Source organism: Glycine soja, chromosome 18 (assembly GCF_004193775.1).
Source record: "Glycine soja cultivar W05 chromosome 18, ASM419377v2, whole genome shotgun sequence".
Lineage (NCBI taxonomy): Eukaryota > Viridiplantae > Streptophyta > Magnoliopsida > Fabales > Fabaceae > Glycine > Glycine soja.
Genome location: NC_041019.1, coordinates 55,986,467 through 56,006,070, shown reverse-complemented (window position 1 = coordinate 56,006,070; position 19,604 = coordinate 55,986,467). Strand labels below are relative to the sequence as shown.

The 19,604-nt window shown below is 31.8% G+C and overlaps 2 protein-coding genes across 4 annotated transcripts; one reads left to right on the top strand and one right to left on the bottom strand.

Moving 5' to 3' along the window:
* Nucleotides 1-1,791: 1,791 nt before the first annotated feature.
* On the bottom strand, nt 1,792-5,950 carry LOC114394617 (trihelix transcription factor ASR3-like). The gene is made up of 3 exons (XM_028356253.1): nt 5,079-5,950; nt 3,774-3,827; nt 1,792-2,397 (listed from the first exon to the last, which is right to left on the bottom strand). Exons 1-3 carry the CDS (start codon nt 5,728-5,730, stop codon nt 2,114-2,116), a joined length of 990 nt encoding a protein of 329 aa, XP_028212054.1. The 5' UTR covers nt 5,731-5,950; the 3' UTR covers nt 1,792-2,113.
* Nucleotides 5,951-8,901: 2,951 nt separating this feature from the next.
* On the top strand, nt 8,902-17,055 carry LOC114394584 (probable disease resistance protein At4g27220). 3 transcript variants are annotated; one of them, XM_028356204.1, is made up of 6 exons: nt 8,903-9,115; nt 9,232-9,449; nt 10,688-11,470; nt 11,974-12,135; nt 12,232-12,315; nt 14,186-17,055. In XM_028356204.1, the coding sequence occupies exons 2-6, from the start codon at nt 9,242-9,244 to the stop codon at nt 16,804-16,806; spliced, it is 3,858 nt and encodes a 1,285-aa protein (XP_028212005.1). In that variant the 5' UTR covers nt 8,903-9,115; nt 9,232-9,241; the 3' UTR covers nt 16,807-17,055. The 3 variants fall into 3 exon arrangements, with proteins under 3 accessions (XP_028212006.1, XP_028212005.1, XP_028212007.1); XM_028356205.1 differs by having other exon boundaries at nt 8,902-9,449; XM_028356206.1 differs by lacking the exon at nt 11,974-12,135 and having other exon boundaries at nt 8,909-9,115.
* The last annotated feature ends 2,549 nt before the right edge of the window (nt 17,056-19,604 follow it).

Below are 19,604 nucleotides of genomic sequence, written 5' to 3'. Positions count from 1 at the left end.
TGATTTTTCAACTAACTTCTCAATTGTTTTTTCTACATATAACACAGTATATTACTTAAGATTTATTGAGAATCAATCTTCAATCGTCATTTTTTGCAAATGATTGAAATAATTTTAAATTAAAGTGTACCCTTCTTTTGCCCTTTAAATATAACGTGTATGTATTATTGTGTGTAATTTTTTTAAAAAATATATTAAATACTAGTAGTTCATCAGGATTATTTTCATTAGACATATTAGTTCCTTTCTCACTGTAACCTCGTTTAACATAACGAAAATATCTACGTTGGCACATTAATTATTTCACACGTTAATTACAACTCAAGTTCTCCACAGTTTCCATTGAGTAAAATGTTTTTAAAATCTCGAATAAAGACTAAATCTTGTTGATACGGTTGCACATGGTTTCTTAAATGATACCATTAGCTTTGTGCTTAAAATGGAAACCACGACTCTTTGTGTTGAGAAAGTACTATAATCAAAAGTAGTTCTGATTTTCTCATGCAAGAAATTCACCTTTTGCTGTATATTACAGTAAATAGAGTTTTGTGAATTAACTCCTTGAGCATAAAAGATAATCAAATCTTTCTTGTACCTCAATACGAGTGTCATACTTGCATAAAAAAAATTACAAGTGCCATACAAATTATTCAAAAATATTTACATCAAAGCATTTTCTCAGAGCCCAAGCAATGAAAGAAATTTAATTTATTATACTCGTGAATTTGAGTTCCTATGAATAATTGATTATCCTTAAGCTATCTTGATAATCGCCATCCAGGTCTTAATCAGGATAACCTGTGATATAATCAGTGAAGAAATGTCAATATCCGCCCTTGAGATTACTGTTGTTTCAAATATGGTGTACAACTTCTTTTACAAGAACTCAAAATTATATAGAGTGCATAATTAATTAGCATTCAAAAGACTCCTCTCTTGTAAATTAAAAAGGGAACACCTAGTCATCAGCCACCAGGCAAGAATTCATAAACCAAATGGTATTCTATGCCTATGTGTGGAAAAAAAATTATGAATTTGTTAATAGAGTGGTCCGTAATCAAATTACCTTTTGGGTTTCACCAAGAGCAAGATTTTGGTGCCTAATAGGGGTGTTGGGGAGGTTGCAGGGCTTAGTGATGATTATAGAAAAGTGACAGAGTGGCAATAGAGAATGTGGAAGAAGACATTGGAGGATTATAGAAACAGAGACATTTTTAGATGTGAGAGATTAAATTATATTGAGTAATTTGTTTTAAGGACCAAATTCAGTCCATATTAAGATTTAAAAATATATATATTATGCACTAAAATTTATGAGATATCCTCTTAATTTCTCAACTAGCTAACATAAATAAATACTTTAATAAAGTTAAACAAATTTCAACTAACGAGAGGTTAATGTGTTCAAGTGAAATAATATTAAAAAAACTTATTTAGGAATTTTCTTCAATGACCAAATTAATGCTTATGTTATTTTTTTATAACGTAAGTTTGATGACGACCGGTGTACAAGAGAAGCAAAAATATTATAACAGCACACAAACAAGAGACAACTAATAAAAACTCACCTTAAATTATAGTATCACCCAAGATATGCACAGGTAAAGATGTATTTTTTTTTTTAATTAAAAGAGAAAAACTTCCCTCAACTTAGTTAAAGCCATGAAGTTACTATTTCGATGAACTTGATTTCTTTTTCCTAATAGTAAGGTTAACTCAACAAAAAAAATTATAAATTTGTGGAAAGATGACTTATACAAGAGAAGCAAAATATTGCATGAGCCCGCAAAGAGATACCTCTAATAAAAATGTACCTTAATTAGTAATAGTAACTTTATCTGTACAACCGCTATTATTGACCGAGGAAAGATTCATATAACCTCACTGAAAGAAGAAAATAAATAAAATGCAGTAACCTCCAAATTTGTGTATAAAATGCCTTAGTGCAGTAGTAAACCACAAAAAAGTGGCAAAATGCAGACAGAAGATTAAAAAAAAAAGGGTAACTAGTATGATGTTCATCTTCTAAAAACTATCCTGAGATAAATTATGGGAATCACTATTGTTGACTCCAAATTGTTATGTACACTATTCTATTCGGATCCTCCTTGCTCTACAATTTATCAGCAATTCTCCCTAGAGCATCTGCAAGCTTATCAAGTACAGCAACTATGTTACTTGCAGTGTCTTTCTGCTGTTGGCGATCCAACTGGAAATTCAGGTTCTGAGCTTCAAGTTGATCATGTAGCATTTTGCCATTCTTTTCTAAGACATCAATTAATTGGCTTTGCAAAGTTTCCTCCTCTCCGTCTGTTGCTAACCGCTTCCTCTTCCGTTCCCCTTGAGATGTAGAACCCATTTCTGGATTTGGGGTTGCCCATTTCCCATTGGTAGTACCTACAAATTTAAGGAATGTCAAAACATTGAATTTGCAATAATGTCATCAGTTAAGTCTTTGACACTGTGATTGTCAAAGTAGAAGCTTTGATCCTATTCTTATACCTATTATAGGAAGCTACAACCTAGCTAGAGCTCATAAGTTTAGGTAATAGCATAATGAAAGCTTGTGCCTAAGACCCAGCTTGCCATTTATTATTAGAGAATAACTTACTTTTTGAGACATAAATTGTGAAAGATAGTTGTTGATACCATTAGGGTAGGCTTAGGATGTGGAACGTTAAAAGAAAAAGTGACAATGAGACCTAGAGCGCAATACAATGACTTTCCCAGAAATGTGCAAACGTAAGCATGCGTATTGAGTAAGCAGCACTACTCGGGCAAATATATGACTATACATCATTCAATTCAATGAATGCAAACTCCAATCAAATTCCTGAGCATCCAAAATAGCTTTTTTACACATGCATCCAAGATAATTTTAAGTAAACAATCATAAATTCATACATTAGATGATCCAAAAGTAAAAGGATGTGCTTATTGCAAGCCTATTACCATTTTCATCTTCAAATAACCCATCATTTGTTTATACTAGAGTGACAAATTTGATATGCAAGAATAGGATTTAGATTCCAGCAAAAGCAACATGGTACAAGAAATATGAATAATAAAGGAATGAAAAAAAAAAGTCTCCTGGCATTATTGAAATTCCAAATGTAATAACATAAATTTATGGCAGAAAATAGGTAACTTTACATGCAGTTAGAAATTAGAATGCAGCAGCAACAGAAACATGGGAAACAAACACATCGGACAAGGTGGCAAGCTGTCACAAATGAGTTTTTAGCTTGCTTTGTTTAAGCGCTGAATTCATGATATTTTAAAGACATGGAAAGGACACTGAAGTAGCTTCCACATTTTTGTTTGGCTATCCTGTCATTGACATTGGATGCCCTTTAACAAACATATGCACTAGGTTTAGGGCCTACTACATCATGTTGGTCATATCAAAATGACCATGGGCCTAAGCTTTTATGCGAAAATATCAAAGCTGTCTCCAGAACACAACAAGAAGCCATTTCGGAAACAAATATTAAGGTTTCAACTTTCAATTGAGAATGATGTCAGTGCTAATACTACAGCTAATCATATCATTCCAGTCTTACAACTAACCACATAATTTTCAATCAATCATATATTCAAATGCATTAACAACAACAGGGTAGGAGATATAAGGTTGGTCCAGGGATTGAAAAATAGTGAAGGGAGAAAAAAGGAGAAAGAGATTATAAATTCAAATCCGGTTAATTGACATTTATAACAAAACTAATAAATTAATATTTACCGATAAAAAAAAGGGTAGAGAACTCCCTTACCTTGAGGGTTGCCTTCCCCTTCACACCCATGGAGATGCGGCTGATATTGCTTCTCTGCAAATCAAAAGAAAAAGAAAAATCAAGAAAAAGGAAATATATAGAATTGAAGAATGCCACTTGGGAATCCCAGTATCCGCCCCTCCACATTCCACTACCTCCAACTTTACAACAAACAACATCATTGCTAGAAAAAAAAAATTAAGAAAAGAAAAACACTAAAAATTAGTCTTTCATAAAAAAAGAAAAGTGTCCCAAAAGCAATGAAAGCCAGTAACATTCCTAGACACTTTCCAACCTCAGGTTAGACAACACAACAACATTAGTATATACCAAAAAACACCAGACATTGCCAACAACAACAACAATATCGACCAAATCTTTTTCCACCAAGTTGAACCCGTTACATAATTCAAATAATATATGCCATAATATTTAACCTTGAGTGATCTCTAAGTGTGTTTGAGTGAGCATTTGCAAAATTAATTTTGCAAGATTAAGTTTGATTGAAATTGATTTAAACTGAAGTGAGTTATGTTTAAAAGACTAACGTGAATTAGTTTATAAATGTTCAAAGACTCCTTGCTGTGCGATAAAGTAATTAATAAATGTTTTAACTCTAAAACCGGTCAGTAGGAAAACTCTATAAAAAACATTATCTAATGCAAAAGTTTCTAAAAAGTTATTTACTCAATCAATTACAAATCCAGAATCAATTCCTTAACATAAAACATATTATGTGAATGTATTCCTAAAATCACATTAGTTGTATTTCAATTGAACTAAAGATATTTTAATGCGAATCCAAACACATTCTGAATCCCTCTTGGTGCCTGTTTGTAATTCCGGTGAAATGAATGCAACGCTAACACTTACCTTCCCTTGCTTGTATGTTTTTTGCCTTGGAAAGTGTGAAATGTCCGAAGAATGTTGTAAAAACCGTTATTCAAAACTCTTAGCTTATGTTTAGAAAACCGTTAGAAATTCCATTGCACGCTTTCCAAAACCAATTTCTCACTTTCTTAGACACTGAACGTGGGATCAAGAAAATGTTACATATCCGTAACTCAAAGTTTATACATAGTCTTAGTAGTTTCAAAATTTTCTCAGTGACCATTCTCTAGTACTCTTCTTACTAGAAGATCAATAGATTTTCTCTACACATGACCCCAATCATAAGACGAGTTTCACCAACATAATTTTTCTGCAATGCAATCATTCTTGACAAATAAACAATACAAAAAGAGAGAAAACCCTAACAATAAAATAATAGTAGTCCATAAAATCACACAATGTCCAAAATTGAACCTGAGAGAGGAACAGGTGCAGGAACATCCTTGGCAGCGGCTAAAAGCAAAACCTCGTCCTTCTCAGAATCCGAGAACAACCCATCCTCACTCCCAACCCTCCGATTACTATCATAGAGGTGCACCTCCTCATCCCCCGCCGACGCCGCCTCCGCCACCGCCACCGGAGTCTCCGCCGCTGCAGCCGCTGCCGTGGACGACGGCGAATCGAGAATATTATAAACCTCCCTGTCAAAATACCCAGGCAATTTCCTCTCCCTCCTCAAATCGTTCCTCATGAGCCAAAACGACTCCGCTTCGTCCCTCACCTGCGACTCCCACTCCTTGATCTTTTTGTAATCGCCGGCGAGGTTGCTCCACCGCTTCCGGCACTGAACCGGTTCCCGGTTCACGCCGTGCTTCTTGCAGTACGATGACACCAACGCCCATTTCGGTTCGCCCGAACCAAACGCCGAACCGCTCCCCCGACCCGGCCTGAACCGGCTCTCCGCGTCGCTCTTTCCCTGAATCAGCACCAGAATCTCCTGTCGCGTCCACCGCGGCAGCCTCGCCGCCGGCCTCCCGTCATCGCCGCCGTCTGCGGCGGAGCAGGGCGTCGCGCCGTTACCAGCGCCATCGACGGCGTTGGGATTCGAAGGCTGGTCCAGAGCCATGGAAAAGAGATTTCAGAAAAACACGTGACTCGCACGTGAGGGTTTGTGACGGTGCCTTTGGGAATGCCCGTTACGGCGTTAAGAAAAAGAGAGGGTTTAGGTTTATTGTGTTTTTCTCTCCTAAGAATGAAGAGAGGGAGAGAAAGAAAGAATTGTGGCTTTTGATAGTGAAATTGGGGTTTTGTTTTTAATTTTTTTACTACTACACTAAACAGACTTTTGACCCTTACCTCCTTAATAAGGGTTTTTTAATTAATTTTTTAAATAATAATTATTAATTACTATTTATTGGGGTCATATCCTTATCTTTAATTCTCAATTAATGAGATTTTCTTTGTTTGCAAAGGTTACTTGTTGGGTTGGTTTGACATCAAATTCCTCAAACAGCACTTTCATTTCGCTATCCATCCTTTTAGTATTTTTCTAATTCCTGTTTTTGGTCATTTTCTGAAGGGTATGAGATGTGAAATAATGGTTATGGTGGAATTCCCTTCCAGTTTGGGGGTTCTATATAACGTGTAAAATACCACCTTCAACCTCTTGATGTTACTATGGGCAATTGCAAATTTACCACATCCCATAATACCCTTATTTTTTTTATTAAGATTTCAGAGATTTTGAAGAAGGCTTGAAAATCTTCCATCAATCAAAGGGGGAATAATACCGAATCCCATTTGAAATAGTAGTTATTCATTCATATATTCACAGAAAAGCATTAGTCTATGGCAATGTATAATGTGTGGACCATAAGTTGACAAGGGCATGCTACCCTACCACTCAGTAGTAATCCTTTCTTTCCTTTCTCAACCTCCCTTATCTTATCGAATAATTTCCCTCTAATCTTTGCTTAATGCTTAATGTTTGTGCTTATGGATGGCCCCCTCCAATAATGCCACTTTCTTCTTTTTCTTTGTTTGCACTTTCACATAACCTTCATTAAGGTAGCTGCACTGATAGGCACTACTCTCACACTTTGGAGTAAATGAAATATAATTTATCGCCCGCCTATTACGTAAGGTGACATAAGTATTAAAAGAAAATTATTGTTTATTAACCAGCACAAAAAAATTATTACTTTTTTCATTATAATACTGGTCATAAGAAAATGTTACTTTTAAAATTTTAACATTTTCTTGCAGTAATTTGTTTTTTTTACATTTTCTTGGTTTTCTTTTTAATCCTTATTATTAATTATAGTTAGTTTAATATTAACATGGATAACAGAATAAAAATATATATTAATTGAAATAATTAAGGTAACAAAAAATATTTTAAATTAAATGTAAGTGTTTAACTTACTTTTTCTTATTTTTATGCAAATTCTTTTACTTGAAACTACATTTTTATCAATAAAAAATTGTTAAGCGCCGTTATATAAACAACAATACATGTATAACAAACAACCCGCATAAATGCTCCAATGATCAATTTTGTTAAGTGATGTTTCTTATTTTTAAGTAACTCACATAAACAATCGTATTATATAAACTTTTTTAGATTTGAAATTTATTTTAATATATTACTTTTGATAATACTTCTACATTTTCAATTCATTAATTTTGACTTTTTGTAATATAATTTATTTTTCTAATATTTCACAAACAATTATTTTGTCTCCCCAAACATATATTGTACTTTTCTTATTAAAGAAAAATATAATAATAATAATAATAATAATAATAATAAATATTTTAAGAAAAAGGAATAATAATAACTTCTCATTGCTTTTATATTATTAGATTTTTTTATTCTGTCACTTTTTATTTTATTTTATTCATTATTTAATTTTTTTTAGAAAGAGATGAAATGCCTCTCTTTGGCCAGTGATAATAATAATTTCTTTTGAAAAAATAATATCACACATAGGGGTAAATTTTTGTTTGTAAATACTAAAAATAAAAAATAGACAGGAGAAGACGTAAAACTACCACACGGACTACTAATTTACAAAAACAAAAAAAAATGGTATATCTGAAAAAAAAATTGTACAATAATTAAATTTAAATTAATTTTTTTTAATTTATGTAAAACAATACTAAAAATTCTATACGAATTAAACTTAATTTACGTCATACTATTTTTAATATAAAAAGTTTGATCCAATAAAATTTAAATGATATGTTAACATTATTTCGGTCAGAAGAATATTGCTTGTTAGACATACCAAATTACAAAGTGAATGAGAAGAATAATCTTAACGGAACAGGTAACAGGCAGTGGTTTTCCCTTACCTGTGCACAACATGGAGTGGCCATTGACTTGTACCCCAATTTTTGCTTTTTGCATCCCCAAAATTTTCAAAATTGGAGAGCGTAAAAGAAATTCTGAACGACATAATTTTTTGTCTTCCACTAAAAATAACAATTTTTTTTACTACACAAATATTATGTTTGACGACATGAGGAGGAAATATTCCATCAATTAAAAAGATAAAACTTGATTAAAGCCAAGTCAGCCAGTAATAATGAAATATTATTGACTACTATATTAATAATGTACAGAGGATTAAGTGGCCTTCTAGAATAGTTTTACAATATACCATTCACGCATGAATTGCATTTTATAACATTTTTTTTTGTATAATATTCTTAGTTAGTTGCATTCATTTGTTTATATTTAATTTATAAGGCTTAGATATGTTCATAATTTTTGCTTTCTCTGTTTTTGGACTTTGTATGTATTCTTGTGGCTTTGTTTTCACTGGTTAATAAATTATTCCGTTGGGGGATATGCTATTGAAGTAGGTTTATAAACGGTCATTTTAGTTTAAAAGGAACATTAAGATTAAAAAAATAAAAAATAAAAAACATCAAACAAGTTCCACTTTAATTTAGTATAGATATAAATATTTTTGTTTGCCAAATCTGATTAGTGTTCTAACACCAAAATTGGAAACCAGTGTCCAGTTTTTTTTTCCTTTTCTTTGTTTTTTAATATTTGATTCAGGTGGGTAAGGATTGAAATGATATTAGACTTGATTTTCTTTAGGTAAAATTTTTTATTTGAATTTTATGAGTAAAAACAACGTGATTAAAAAATAACAATAACTAAGCCTTGAGCATCTTATGTAATTGACCGTCTATTCCCCAAGTTGAGGAAGAGAGGGAGCAAGTTCGAGTACTGAATTCAATGGTCTCCATTCCACACTAAGCTACCCCACCTCCCTTACTCTGAAATTGTGTATATCTTGCAAAGTCAAAGTCTTTGTAATTTGTAAACAACGTGTGTTACAGTGCGGCAACAGCCTGTACAACAGCCACCAGCCATTCCCCAAAGATAAGATTAAGACAATAGCTGAGCTTCCAGACCTAATCTCTCTGGTTCTTTCTAGTTCTCAAATCTATTCCCAAAACTTTCTGTTTTCACAACTACAAGCCATCATTCGGTAATCTCTTTTTGGTTTTCTATTGAATTTTGGTTCATGATTCACACTATCAAATGTTTATCATGAGATTTTCTAGTTTAAAGATAGGCTCATTTTAAGATTATTTGTGTGTTTAGAAAATAAAACATGGATGAGGCGTGTAGTAGTAGAAGAAAAAGGGGGGGTCGGCCTAAGAGTAAATACTGGAATGAAGCTGAAAAATTAGAAGGTAAAAATATGTGGAAGTGCAACCATTGTAAACATGAATTTGCTGGAGGTGCTACAAGAATTGAAGAGCATATCACTGGCAAAGGAAACAATATTACAAAATGCCCAAAATATGGTGCCCATGAAGGTAAGTAATATGCTTAACATTTTTGAGATAGCAATGAAAGTTGTCACCTTTACTTTTATATATGTATCAATATGTGCTTGCTTGTATATAGGTAATTATGTATTAAGCATAATGATGCCACTTTGTGTTAACTGTATATATGTATCAATATGTGCTTGCTTGTATAGTTGTATGTTCAGGATGAGCCGAGTTTCCAGAATTTACTAGTTATAATAAGTTAATTGTGTATGTCGAGATAAAAGATTAAGTCCCAACGATATAATTATGCATGGAAAGATTAAAATTTAATATAAAAAATTCATATATTAAATCTTTATCATTTGTGCTTATTATATGATTTAAATTTAATTATTTTATCCTCATATAATTTAATTATCTTACCCTCTTATGAAATACGTTACAATGTTGTTGTCAATCCTGAAGAGGAACCAATTTAGAGATACAAAGGAAGCTGCAAAAATATGGTTGCAGTGTTTGTCCCGTATTCTTTACTTGTTGCGAACTGAGAAATGAAAAACAAAGCGTCTGTCTGGTTAATTCCTATTTCAGTGTGACGTGATTCTTTAATTAAATAAATATGAGCCAGTAAAAATGAAAGGTTAAGATTTTAAAGTTATACTCAAACTGAACATTCTATCTTTGTATATGCTATGTGAAAACTTCATACGAAATATATGTGACAAAATAATATATAAATGTGTTAATATAGGGATACTTATTTTTTATATTAGTGTGTTAGCTTACTGCACTGTTAGTATATTTAATGTAATATCTAGTTATATATTAACGAATGTAATATCTAGTTATATATTAACGCATTAATACTAAGAATAAGCATGTATAAATTAACAAACTCTTTTATTATAAATTATTGTTTTTCTCAATAATAATGATGTAATACATATATGTAATTTATGAAAATAAAATTATAGAACATGAAATAAAGGTGTAAATTTGTAAATTATGTTTTATAATAGTCAAGTCTATCATATTTATACAATGTATGTTTATTTTAAGGTTTAATATAATATTCATATTTTATTTAAAAAAAAATAACATTAATATTAACTTATTTAAAAGTAATTTTATAACAAGATGTCTAAATTCAAGATTCTTTAGGTGCAGTGTTACTTATGTTAGACAGTAGTTACTTATATTTTATTTCTTTCTTCCCTCAAAAAAAAAAAAAATCAAGTCTAACATTTTCTTTGATTTCTACTTCAACTTCAATCCCTCAGAAGATAAATTTAACTTGGGAGACCAGATAGTGGAGCATGATTCTGCTGCATTTGAAAAGGCGTTTTTTTATCCAAAGGGGGACCCTGATGCTGTTTGTATCAGAAAGAGCGATATTGAGCTTTTACAGCCTGAGAAATGCCTTAATGATAATATCATTGACTTTTATATAAAGTATTTGATAAATAAACTCCCAACTGATAAACAGGACAGGTTTCACTTTTTCAATTGCTTTTTCTTTCCTAAGCTTGTTGATTTAAGCACAGATAATCCATCAATTGCTTCTGATGGTAAAGCAGCATTTCAGCGTGTAAGCAAATTGACAAGAAAAGTGAACCTTTTTGAAAAGAATTATATCTTCATTCCCATAAACTATAGTCTTCACTGGAGTTTGATTGTCATTTGTCACCCTGCTGAAGTCATGACATGCTACAGAGATGAAGAAACTAAGGGATCTCCCAAAGAAGCTTGCATCTTGCACATGGATTCCCGAAAAGGAATTCATCAAGATCTCCACAATGTTTTCCAAAGTTATCTATGTGAAGAATGGAAAGAGAGGCACAACAATGTGAGGGATGATGTTTCTCCTAAATTTTTAGATCTTCCATTCCTGCCACTTGAGCTGCCTCAGCAACAAAATGCATACGATTGTGGCATCTTTTTGCTCCACTATGTGGAACGTTTTCTGGAACAAGCTCCAATCAACTTTAACCGTTCAACCAAGTTCAGTGTTCCTCCACCAGATGCTTCTCTGAAACGATCTCATATACAGAAACTACTAATAGGTATGAATCTGTTTACTTACCAATTAATTAGTTGTGTTCATTTCCTGCTCTTTACACTTGTGTTTTTTTATTTCTTAGGTGATATAACAAAGTTTGATTTTTATTTTAAAATCCTCAATTTTATAGTTTGTGTGTGAGAGAGAAAGATTTGCCCTATCAAACTTTACTTAATTGTTAGCATTATTATAAGTACCCTATCATCTTTAAGATATTAAGTTAATATTAATAGGGGTTACAAGTGTGAGGTGAAGTCCCACATCAGGTAGAAGTTGAAAGGTTGAGCACCATATAAGTGAGGAGAAGACCCACAAATTTGAGCCTTAAGATTTTGGGTTAGAGTGTGGTGTCAAGTTTCCTTATGTGGTAACACCCCTGAACTAGGTGTTCCTTGAATCTCCCCAACATTAGTATGTTACTATTTGACATATTTTTTCTTTATTTTTGTTGAAGTTTGAAGATCGTGACTATATTTTGTTTTGTCTATATCTTTTGATGCATTGAAGACTCATTGCATCAATCTAGGTCGACTAATGAATTGCCCAAGCCATTTGATTTGGATTTTGAGTTTTATGAATTTTCGGAAGAGAATCCTTGGGTGTCGCCAGATGAAGAAGTGAAGGAGATGTGTACCCCTCAAGTGTATCCCTCGAATCTCCCCAATATTAGTATGTTATTATTTGACATATTTTTTCTTTATTTTTGTTGATGTTTGAAGATGGTGACTATATTTTGTTTTGTCTATATCTTTTGTGGCATTGAAGCGGCTGAAGGAGACAATAAAATGATTGTTGGTGGTTCAGTTAACCCTCAAAACAATACACAATTGTCAGCTGCTTTATTAGGAGGTACGCATTCTAGTTGTCATTCCAATATCTTCTTAAATCTTACCCTCCCCAATTCCATTATGCTCTTTTCCTTCTTCACACGGATGTGCCATTTATTTTTTTTATTTAGGTGATCCAACACATAGATTTTTTTTTAATTCTCAATAATCAGTTTTATGATTTCACACAAGAAAGTTGTTAGTGCTTAACATTCCTTTGAATATTAAACTAAGTTCAATTTTTATTTCTTATCGTTAGCGTGACATGAAAAAGTAAACTTATTACATTCCAATATATATTGGTGCTATAAAGCACTTTCATATATATATATATATATATATATATGAATGGTTACATTTTTTTTTACTTAGATTCAACCTTCATTGAAAAAAGTTAAAACACATGAAAAATTAATTATTTCAGTTAAATTAATTCCTTTCCGTTTTTTAATATATTCTTTATTTGGGTAAAATAATTCTTTTTGTTATGTGTGAGTTTGAATTCTTTTAATTTAATATATTTGTAAATAAATTATTTTGACGTAATATATTGTAAATCAATTTAAAAAAAGAATTTTCTGTCTAAAGAGTCATTATTAAAACACATGGGAGAGTTGTGTTATTCTAAAGTGAAGGAGCAACAGAAAAATTTAAGAATGTAGCATAACCAAAACAATGAAACAGGTGATGTAGAAGATCATGCTGTGAACGGAGGTAGCAATGGCGATGATGCTTTGACTATAAATAAGTTGTTATCCAATCCTGCAAGGGAAGAAGACTACTTTGATAAACGCTTACCGTGTCGGGAGTCCCAGGGCAATAAGTGCAAGACACAAGATGACGATTGCTTGGATAAAATAAAGGACCCGAAAAAAAGAGCCATTCATGTGAGAAACTCATTGCATCAATCTGGGACTAATGAATCCCAAGCCATCTGATTTGGATTTTGAGTTTTATGAATTTTCGGAAGAGAATCTTTGGGTGTCGCCAGATGAAGAAGTGAAGGAGATGTGTACCCCTCAAGTGTATCCTTCGAATCTTTCCAATATTAGTATGTTACTATTTGATATATTTTTTCTTGATTTTTGTTGATGTTTGAAGATGGTGACTATATTTTGTTTTGTCTATATCTTTTGTTGCATTGAAGCGGCTGAAGGAGACAATAAGATGATTGTTGGTGGTTCAGTTAACCCTCAAAACAATACACAATTGTCAGCTGCTTTATTAGGAGGTATGCATTCTAGTTGCCATTCCAATATCTTCTTAAATCTTACCCTCACCAATTCCATTATGCTCTTTTTCTTCTTCACACGGATGTGTCTTTTATTATTTTATTTAGGTGATACAGCACATAGATTTTTTTTTTTTTAATTCTCAATAATCAATTTTATCATTTCACACAAGAAAGTTGTTAGTGCTTAACATTCCTTTGAATATTCAAACTAAATTCAATTTTTATTTCTTACCGTTAGCGTGACATGAAAAAGTAAATTTATTACATTCCAATATATATTGGTGCTATAAAGCACTTTCATATATATATATATATATATGATTGGTTACATTTTTTTTTACTTAGATTCCACCTTCATTGAAAAAAGTTAAAACACATGAAAAATTAATTATTTCAGTTAAATTAATTCCTTTCCGTTTTTTAATATATTCTTTATTTGGGTAAAACAATTCTTTTTGTTATGTGTGAGTTTGAAATTCTTTTAATTTAATATATTTCTAAATAAATTATTTTGACTTAATATATTGTAAATCAATTTAAAAATAGAATTTTCTGCCTAAAGACTCATTATTAAAACACACGGGAGAGTTGTGTTATTCTACAGTGAAGGAGCAACAAAAAAATTTAAGAATGTAGCATAACCATAACAATGAAACAGGTGATGTAGAAGATCATGTTGTGAACGGAGGTAGCAATGGCGATGATGCTTTGACTATAAATAAGTTGCTATCCAATCTAGCAAGGGAAGAAGACTATTTTGATAAACGCTTACAGTGGCAGGAGTTCCAGGGCAATAAGCGCAAGAGACAAGATGACGATTGGTTTGATAAACTAAAGGACCTGAAAGAAAGAGTCATTGATGTGAAAAACTTACTGCATCAGTTTGGGTCGACTAATGAATTGCCCAAGCCATCTGAATTGGATTTTGAGTTTTATGAATTATTGAAAGAGATTCCATGGGTGTCGCGAGATGGAGAAGTGAAGGAGATGTGGGATTTTCTAGAGGATGAGGAAGTCTTCATTATTGGCATAGATGGAATGGGGGGAGTTGGAAAAACATTCATGGCAACTCATATCAAGAATGAGATTAAAAGAAAGGGGACTTTCAAGGATGTCTTCTGGCTCACTGTTTCCTATGATTTCACCACTTTCAAATTGCAACATCACATTGCAGAAACAATACAGGTTAAGCTTTACGGAGACGAGATGACTAGAGCAACAATTTTGACGTCAGAGTTGGAGAAAAGAGAAAAAACACTGCTTATTTTGGATGATGTTTGGGATTATATTGATCTGCAAAAGGTGGGGATTCCTCTTAAAGTGAATGGCATTAAATTGATTATCACAACTCGTTTAAGACATTTGTGTCAACAGATGGATTGTCTACCAAATAATATAATAACAATATTCCCCTTTGAAGAAAAAGAAGCTTGGGAGTTGTTTTTGCTAAAACTTGGACACCGTGGAACACCTGCAAGACTTCCCCCTCATGTACTAAAGATTGCAAGATCTGTTGTAATGAAATGTGAAGGTTTACCACTTGGAATCAGTGTGATGGCTCGAACCATGAAAGGGAAAGATGAGTTGCATTGGTGGAGACATGCATTGAATAAACTTGACAGATTGGAAATGGGAGAAGAGGTCTTAAGCGTACTAAAACGTAGCTATGACAATTTAATTGAAAAGGACATCCAAAAATGTTTCTTACAGTCTGCACTGTTTCCTAATGATATTTGGAAAGAGGAATGGGTTATGATGGTTGTTGAGAGTGGGTTGTTAAATGGAAAGAGGAGTTTGGAGGAAAAATTTGATGAGGGACGTGTCATAATGGATAAACTCATTAACCATTCTTTGTTGTTAGATGGTTGGAGGTTACGAATGAATGGTCTGGTGAGGAAGATGGCGTGCCATATCTTGAACGTGAATCACACTTACTTGATAAAATGTCATGAAAAATTGAGAAAGATACCTCAGATGCGGGAATGGACAGCTGATTTGGAGGCAGTTTCTTTGGCGGGTAATGAGATAGAAGAAATAGCAGAGGGCACATCACCTGATTGTCCTCGCTTGTCCACCTTGATTTTATCTCATAATTTGATCAGTCATATTCCCAAGTGTTTTTTCAGACACATGAATGCTCTAACACTACTTGATTTATCATATAATGATGAGTTAACATCTTTGCCAAAGTCGCTGTCTAAGTTGAGGTCTCTTACTTCTTTAGTGCTCCGTCAATGTTATCAATTGGAATATATACCTCCACTGGGAGATCTACAAGCATTGTCCAGATTGGACATTTCAGGTTGTGATTCGCTCCTCAGGGTACCGGAAGGCTTGCAAAATCTAAAAAAGTTGCAATGCCTTAATCTTTCCCGCAATTTGTATTTATCATTGTTACCCGGATGCGCACTGCCCGGTTTGAGGAATATGCAATATCTGGATCTCCGTGGTTGGTCAGGTATAAAAGTAGAAGATGTAAAAGGGATGACTAAGCTTGAATGTTTTGCAGGAAGCTTTCTCGATCAGGATAACTACAACCGTTATGTGCAAGAAATTCAGGACACTGGTTATGGACCTCAAACCTATATTATCTATTTTGGAAAATTTAAGACTGCCACGCCTGGTTTTTGTGAGGATTCTATTTATGTTGAATTCAAGCTTCGAAGGGTATGGTTTGGAGATTGTGATGAATTACCCTATTTACTGCCAAGAGACCTTGCGGAATTACTTGTAAGTGGCAATCATCAATGGAAATGCTTATGTGCTGCTCTGTCATCTAATGGTTCTCTATCTTTAAAGGACATTACCATTGGACACTGCACAAAATTGAAGAGTTTATTCTGTGTATCTTGTTCCTTATGCACTAATATCCAAAACCTCAAATCTTTGAAACTTTATAATTTGGATAGTTTAAGTGTCATCTGCAAGGAAGATGTTGCTGATTTAACACAATTTTTATATCTGAGGGGGGTGTTTTCTCATCTCAAGGAATTGAGTATCCATGGATGCCATCAGATAGAGAAGTTGCTGACGCCAGGGTTAGTGCCACAACTTCAAAACCTGGAGTCTATATCGGTACAGGACTGCAAATCAATAAAGGAGATATTTGCAGGAGATAGTTCCGACAACATTGCACTTCCCAAGTTAACCAATTTGGAACTGGACATGTTACCAGAATTAAAGACAGTGTGCAAAGGAATTTTACTCATTAACTCTGAGGATATATTGCACATCAACGATTGTCCCAATTATGAAAAACCCAGAATTGGTCGTGTATGATTGATTCTGTTGATTCAGATTATGGTACTTATTTTATGTGGCTTACTCTTTGTATTCGTAATTCTTGTAAAGAAAAAACAAAATCATAATTTGCTTTTTGAAATAGTATACTCGCTTTTATTGGTACCATTCATAATCGGTTCGGGGAAGAATGTATTTCCGGGCATTGCAATTTCATATGGTGGAGGAAGGTTTGGCAAGTATCCAACACCTCCCTCTCCGGTCTCCACTCTCTCGTTAATTTACTCATTTTACCATTACCCATTTATAGGCTAACATTTCCGTTCCATGACTGAGAGCATCTAGGTGCAAGCCTCTGATCTATAAAGTGCTGACTGATACTTATAGCTGAAAATTTCCAAACCCAAAGAATTGATACTTGATATCATATACGGCTACAACTAGGTAAACTTTAATATTATATGTTACAAAAATCTTGATTAGAGTAAATATTCACCAAACACTAGAGGTAACCAGAATTCTAAAAGTAGTATACAAAATAAAACTAAAATACTTAAATCAACTATAATCATAAAACATAAAATTGTGTTACATTCAATTGAGGGGTTTTGGTTAAATTCAAAATTTCAAACTTATCACTCAATCTAATTATAATTAGTTTTATTAAATTAAAACCAATCTAATAATTCAATCTAATTTATAAAAATCTAATTGAATTGAATTACACGGATTCATAAATTGATTCCATCCACTTACACCTCTATTAAATAGTATGATTAATCATTCTTAAAACACAAAAAACATATTTTCATTTAACAAAGTACAACTTGTTTGTTTTGTGTAAGGGGTATAAACATAGTACACAACAACAATGCGATTTTTATGTGTATTAACTTTTGCACCCGACATATATAATAAAAATTAGGCTCCGTTCTGTATTTTATCCATGCAGAAACAAAAAATCATTTTATTGAATGCTTAAGGGTGTTAATAAATAAATAATATTTTTTAAAAATATGATAAAAAATACATTTGATACTATTAAATATTATATTGTTTCTTATTTATTAAAATAACATTGGTTAACATTTTTGTTATTTTACACTTTGTTCTAAGAAAAAAATAATAGAAAAGAAAGATAATAAAAGAATTCGATTAAATACACTTAATGCATCTCCATTGGGTTTTTTAAAGGATTTTGTAAGTGAAAAAAACTGTTCATTGAAATTTCTTTCCCATTATAGTAAATCTATGTGATAGGGAAAAATTTTTAAAAATAAAATTTATATCTTCTACAAAAAGTTATTTCTTAGCAATCGTATTATATAAAAAATTTTAGATTTGAAATTTATTTTAATATATTACTTTTGATAATACTTCTACATTTTCAATTCATTAATTTTGACTGTTTGTAATATAATTTATTTTTCTAATATTTCACAAACAATTATTCTGTCTCCCAAAACATATATTGTACTTTTTTATTAAAGAAAAATATAATAATAATAATAATAATAAATATTTTAAGAAAAAGGAATAATAATAATCTATATCTGTATTATCAACAAAGGAAGTAAAATATTTTTGTGTTCACTTTTTTCATTTTATTCCTAAAATTACCTTTTCAAAAAAAAAAAATAATCCTTGTAACTATTCTCTTAAACTAACCCACACCTTACTCGCATCCTAAAATCTATCCAATATTATTTTTATTTTTCAAAAATTAAAAAAGACATAGACTATATTGAATAATTTTATTCTTAAATAACTTCTTAAACTTATAAATGTTGAATCTACAATAACTTCTCATTGCTTTTATATTATTAGATTTTTTATTCTGTCACTTTTTATTTTATTTTATTCATTATTTAATTTTTTTTAGAAAGAGATGAAATGCCTCTCTTTTCCCAGTGATAATAATAATTTCTTTTGAAAAAATAATATCACACATAGTGGTAAATTTTCGTTTGTAAATACTAAAAATAAAAAATAGACAGGAGAAGACGTAAAACTACCACACAGACTACTAATTTACAAAAACAAAAAAAAAAAATAGTATATTTGAAAAAAAAATTGTACAATAATTAAATTTAAATTAATTTATGTAAAACAATACTAAAAATTTTATACGAATTAAACTTAATTTACGTCATACTATTTTTAATATAAAAAGTTTGATCCAATAAAATTTAAATGATATGTTAACATTATTTCGGTCAGAAGAATATTGCTTGTTAGACATACCAAATTACAAAGTGAATGAGAAGAATAATCTTAACGGAACAGGTAACAGGCAGTGGTTTTCCCTTACCTGTGCACAACATGGAGTGGCCATTGACTTGTACCCCAATTTTTGCTTTTTGCATCCCCAAAATTTTCAAAATTGGAGAGCGTAAAAGAAATTCTGAACGACATAATTTTTTGTCTTCCACTAAAAATAACAATTTTTTTTACTACACAAATATTATGTTTGACGACATGAGGAGGAAATATTCCATCAATTAAAAAGATAAAACTTGATTAAAGCCAAGTCAGCCAGTAATAATGAAATATTATTGACTACTATATTAATAATGTACAGAGGATTAAGTGGCCTTCTAGAATAGTTTTACAATATACCATTCACGCATGAATTGCATTTTATAACATTTTTTTTTGTATAATATTCTTAGTTAGTTGCATTCATTTGTTTATATTTAATTTATAAGGCTTAGATATGTTCATAATTTTTGCTTTCTCTGTTTTTGGACTTTGTATGTATTCTTGTGGCTTTGTTTTCACTGGTTAATAAATTATTCCGTTGGGGGATATGCTATTGAAGTAGGTTTATAAACGGT

Coding starts and splice junctions, on each gene's coding strand:
- LOC114394617 (XM_028356253.1), bottom strand. CDS start 5,730: ATGGCTCTGGACCAGCCTTCGAATCCCAACGCCGTCGATGGCGCTGGT. Junction 3,828..5,078: donor TGCACCTGTTCCTCTCTCAG/GTTCAATTTTGG, acceptor TTTGATTTGCAG/AGAAGCAATATCAGCCGCAT. Junction 2,398..3,773: donor AGGGGAAGGCAACCCTCAAG/GTAAGGGAGTTC, acceptor TTAAATTTGTAG/GTACTACCAATGGGAAATGG.
- LOC114394584 (XM_028356205.1), top strand. CDS start 9,242: ATGGATGAGGCGTGTAGTAGTAGAAGAAAAAGGGGGGGTCGGCCTAAG. Junction 12,136..12,231: donor CTCGAATCTCCCCAATATTA/GTATGTTATTAT, acceptor GTGGCATTGAAG/CGGCTGAAGGAGACAATAAA. Junction 12,316..14,185: donor GTCAGCTGCTTTATTAGGAG/GTACGCATTCTA, acceptor ACAATGAAACAG/GTGATGTAGAAGATCATGTT.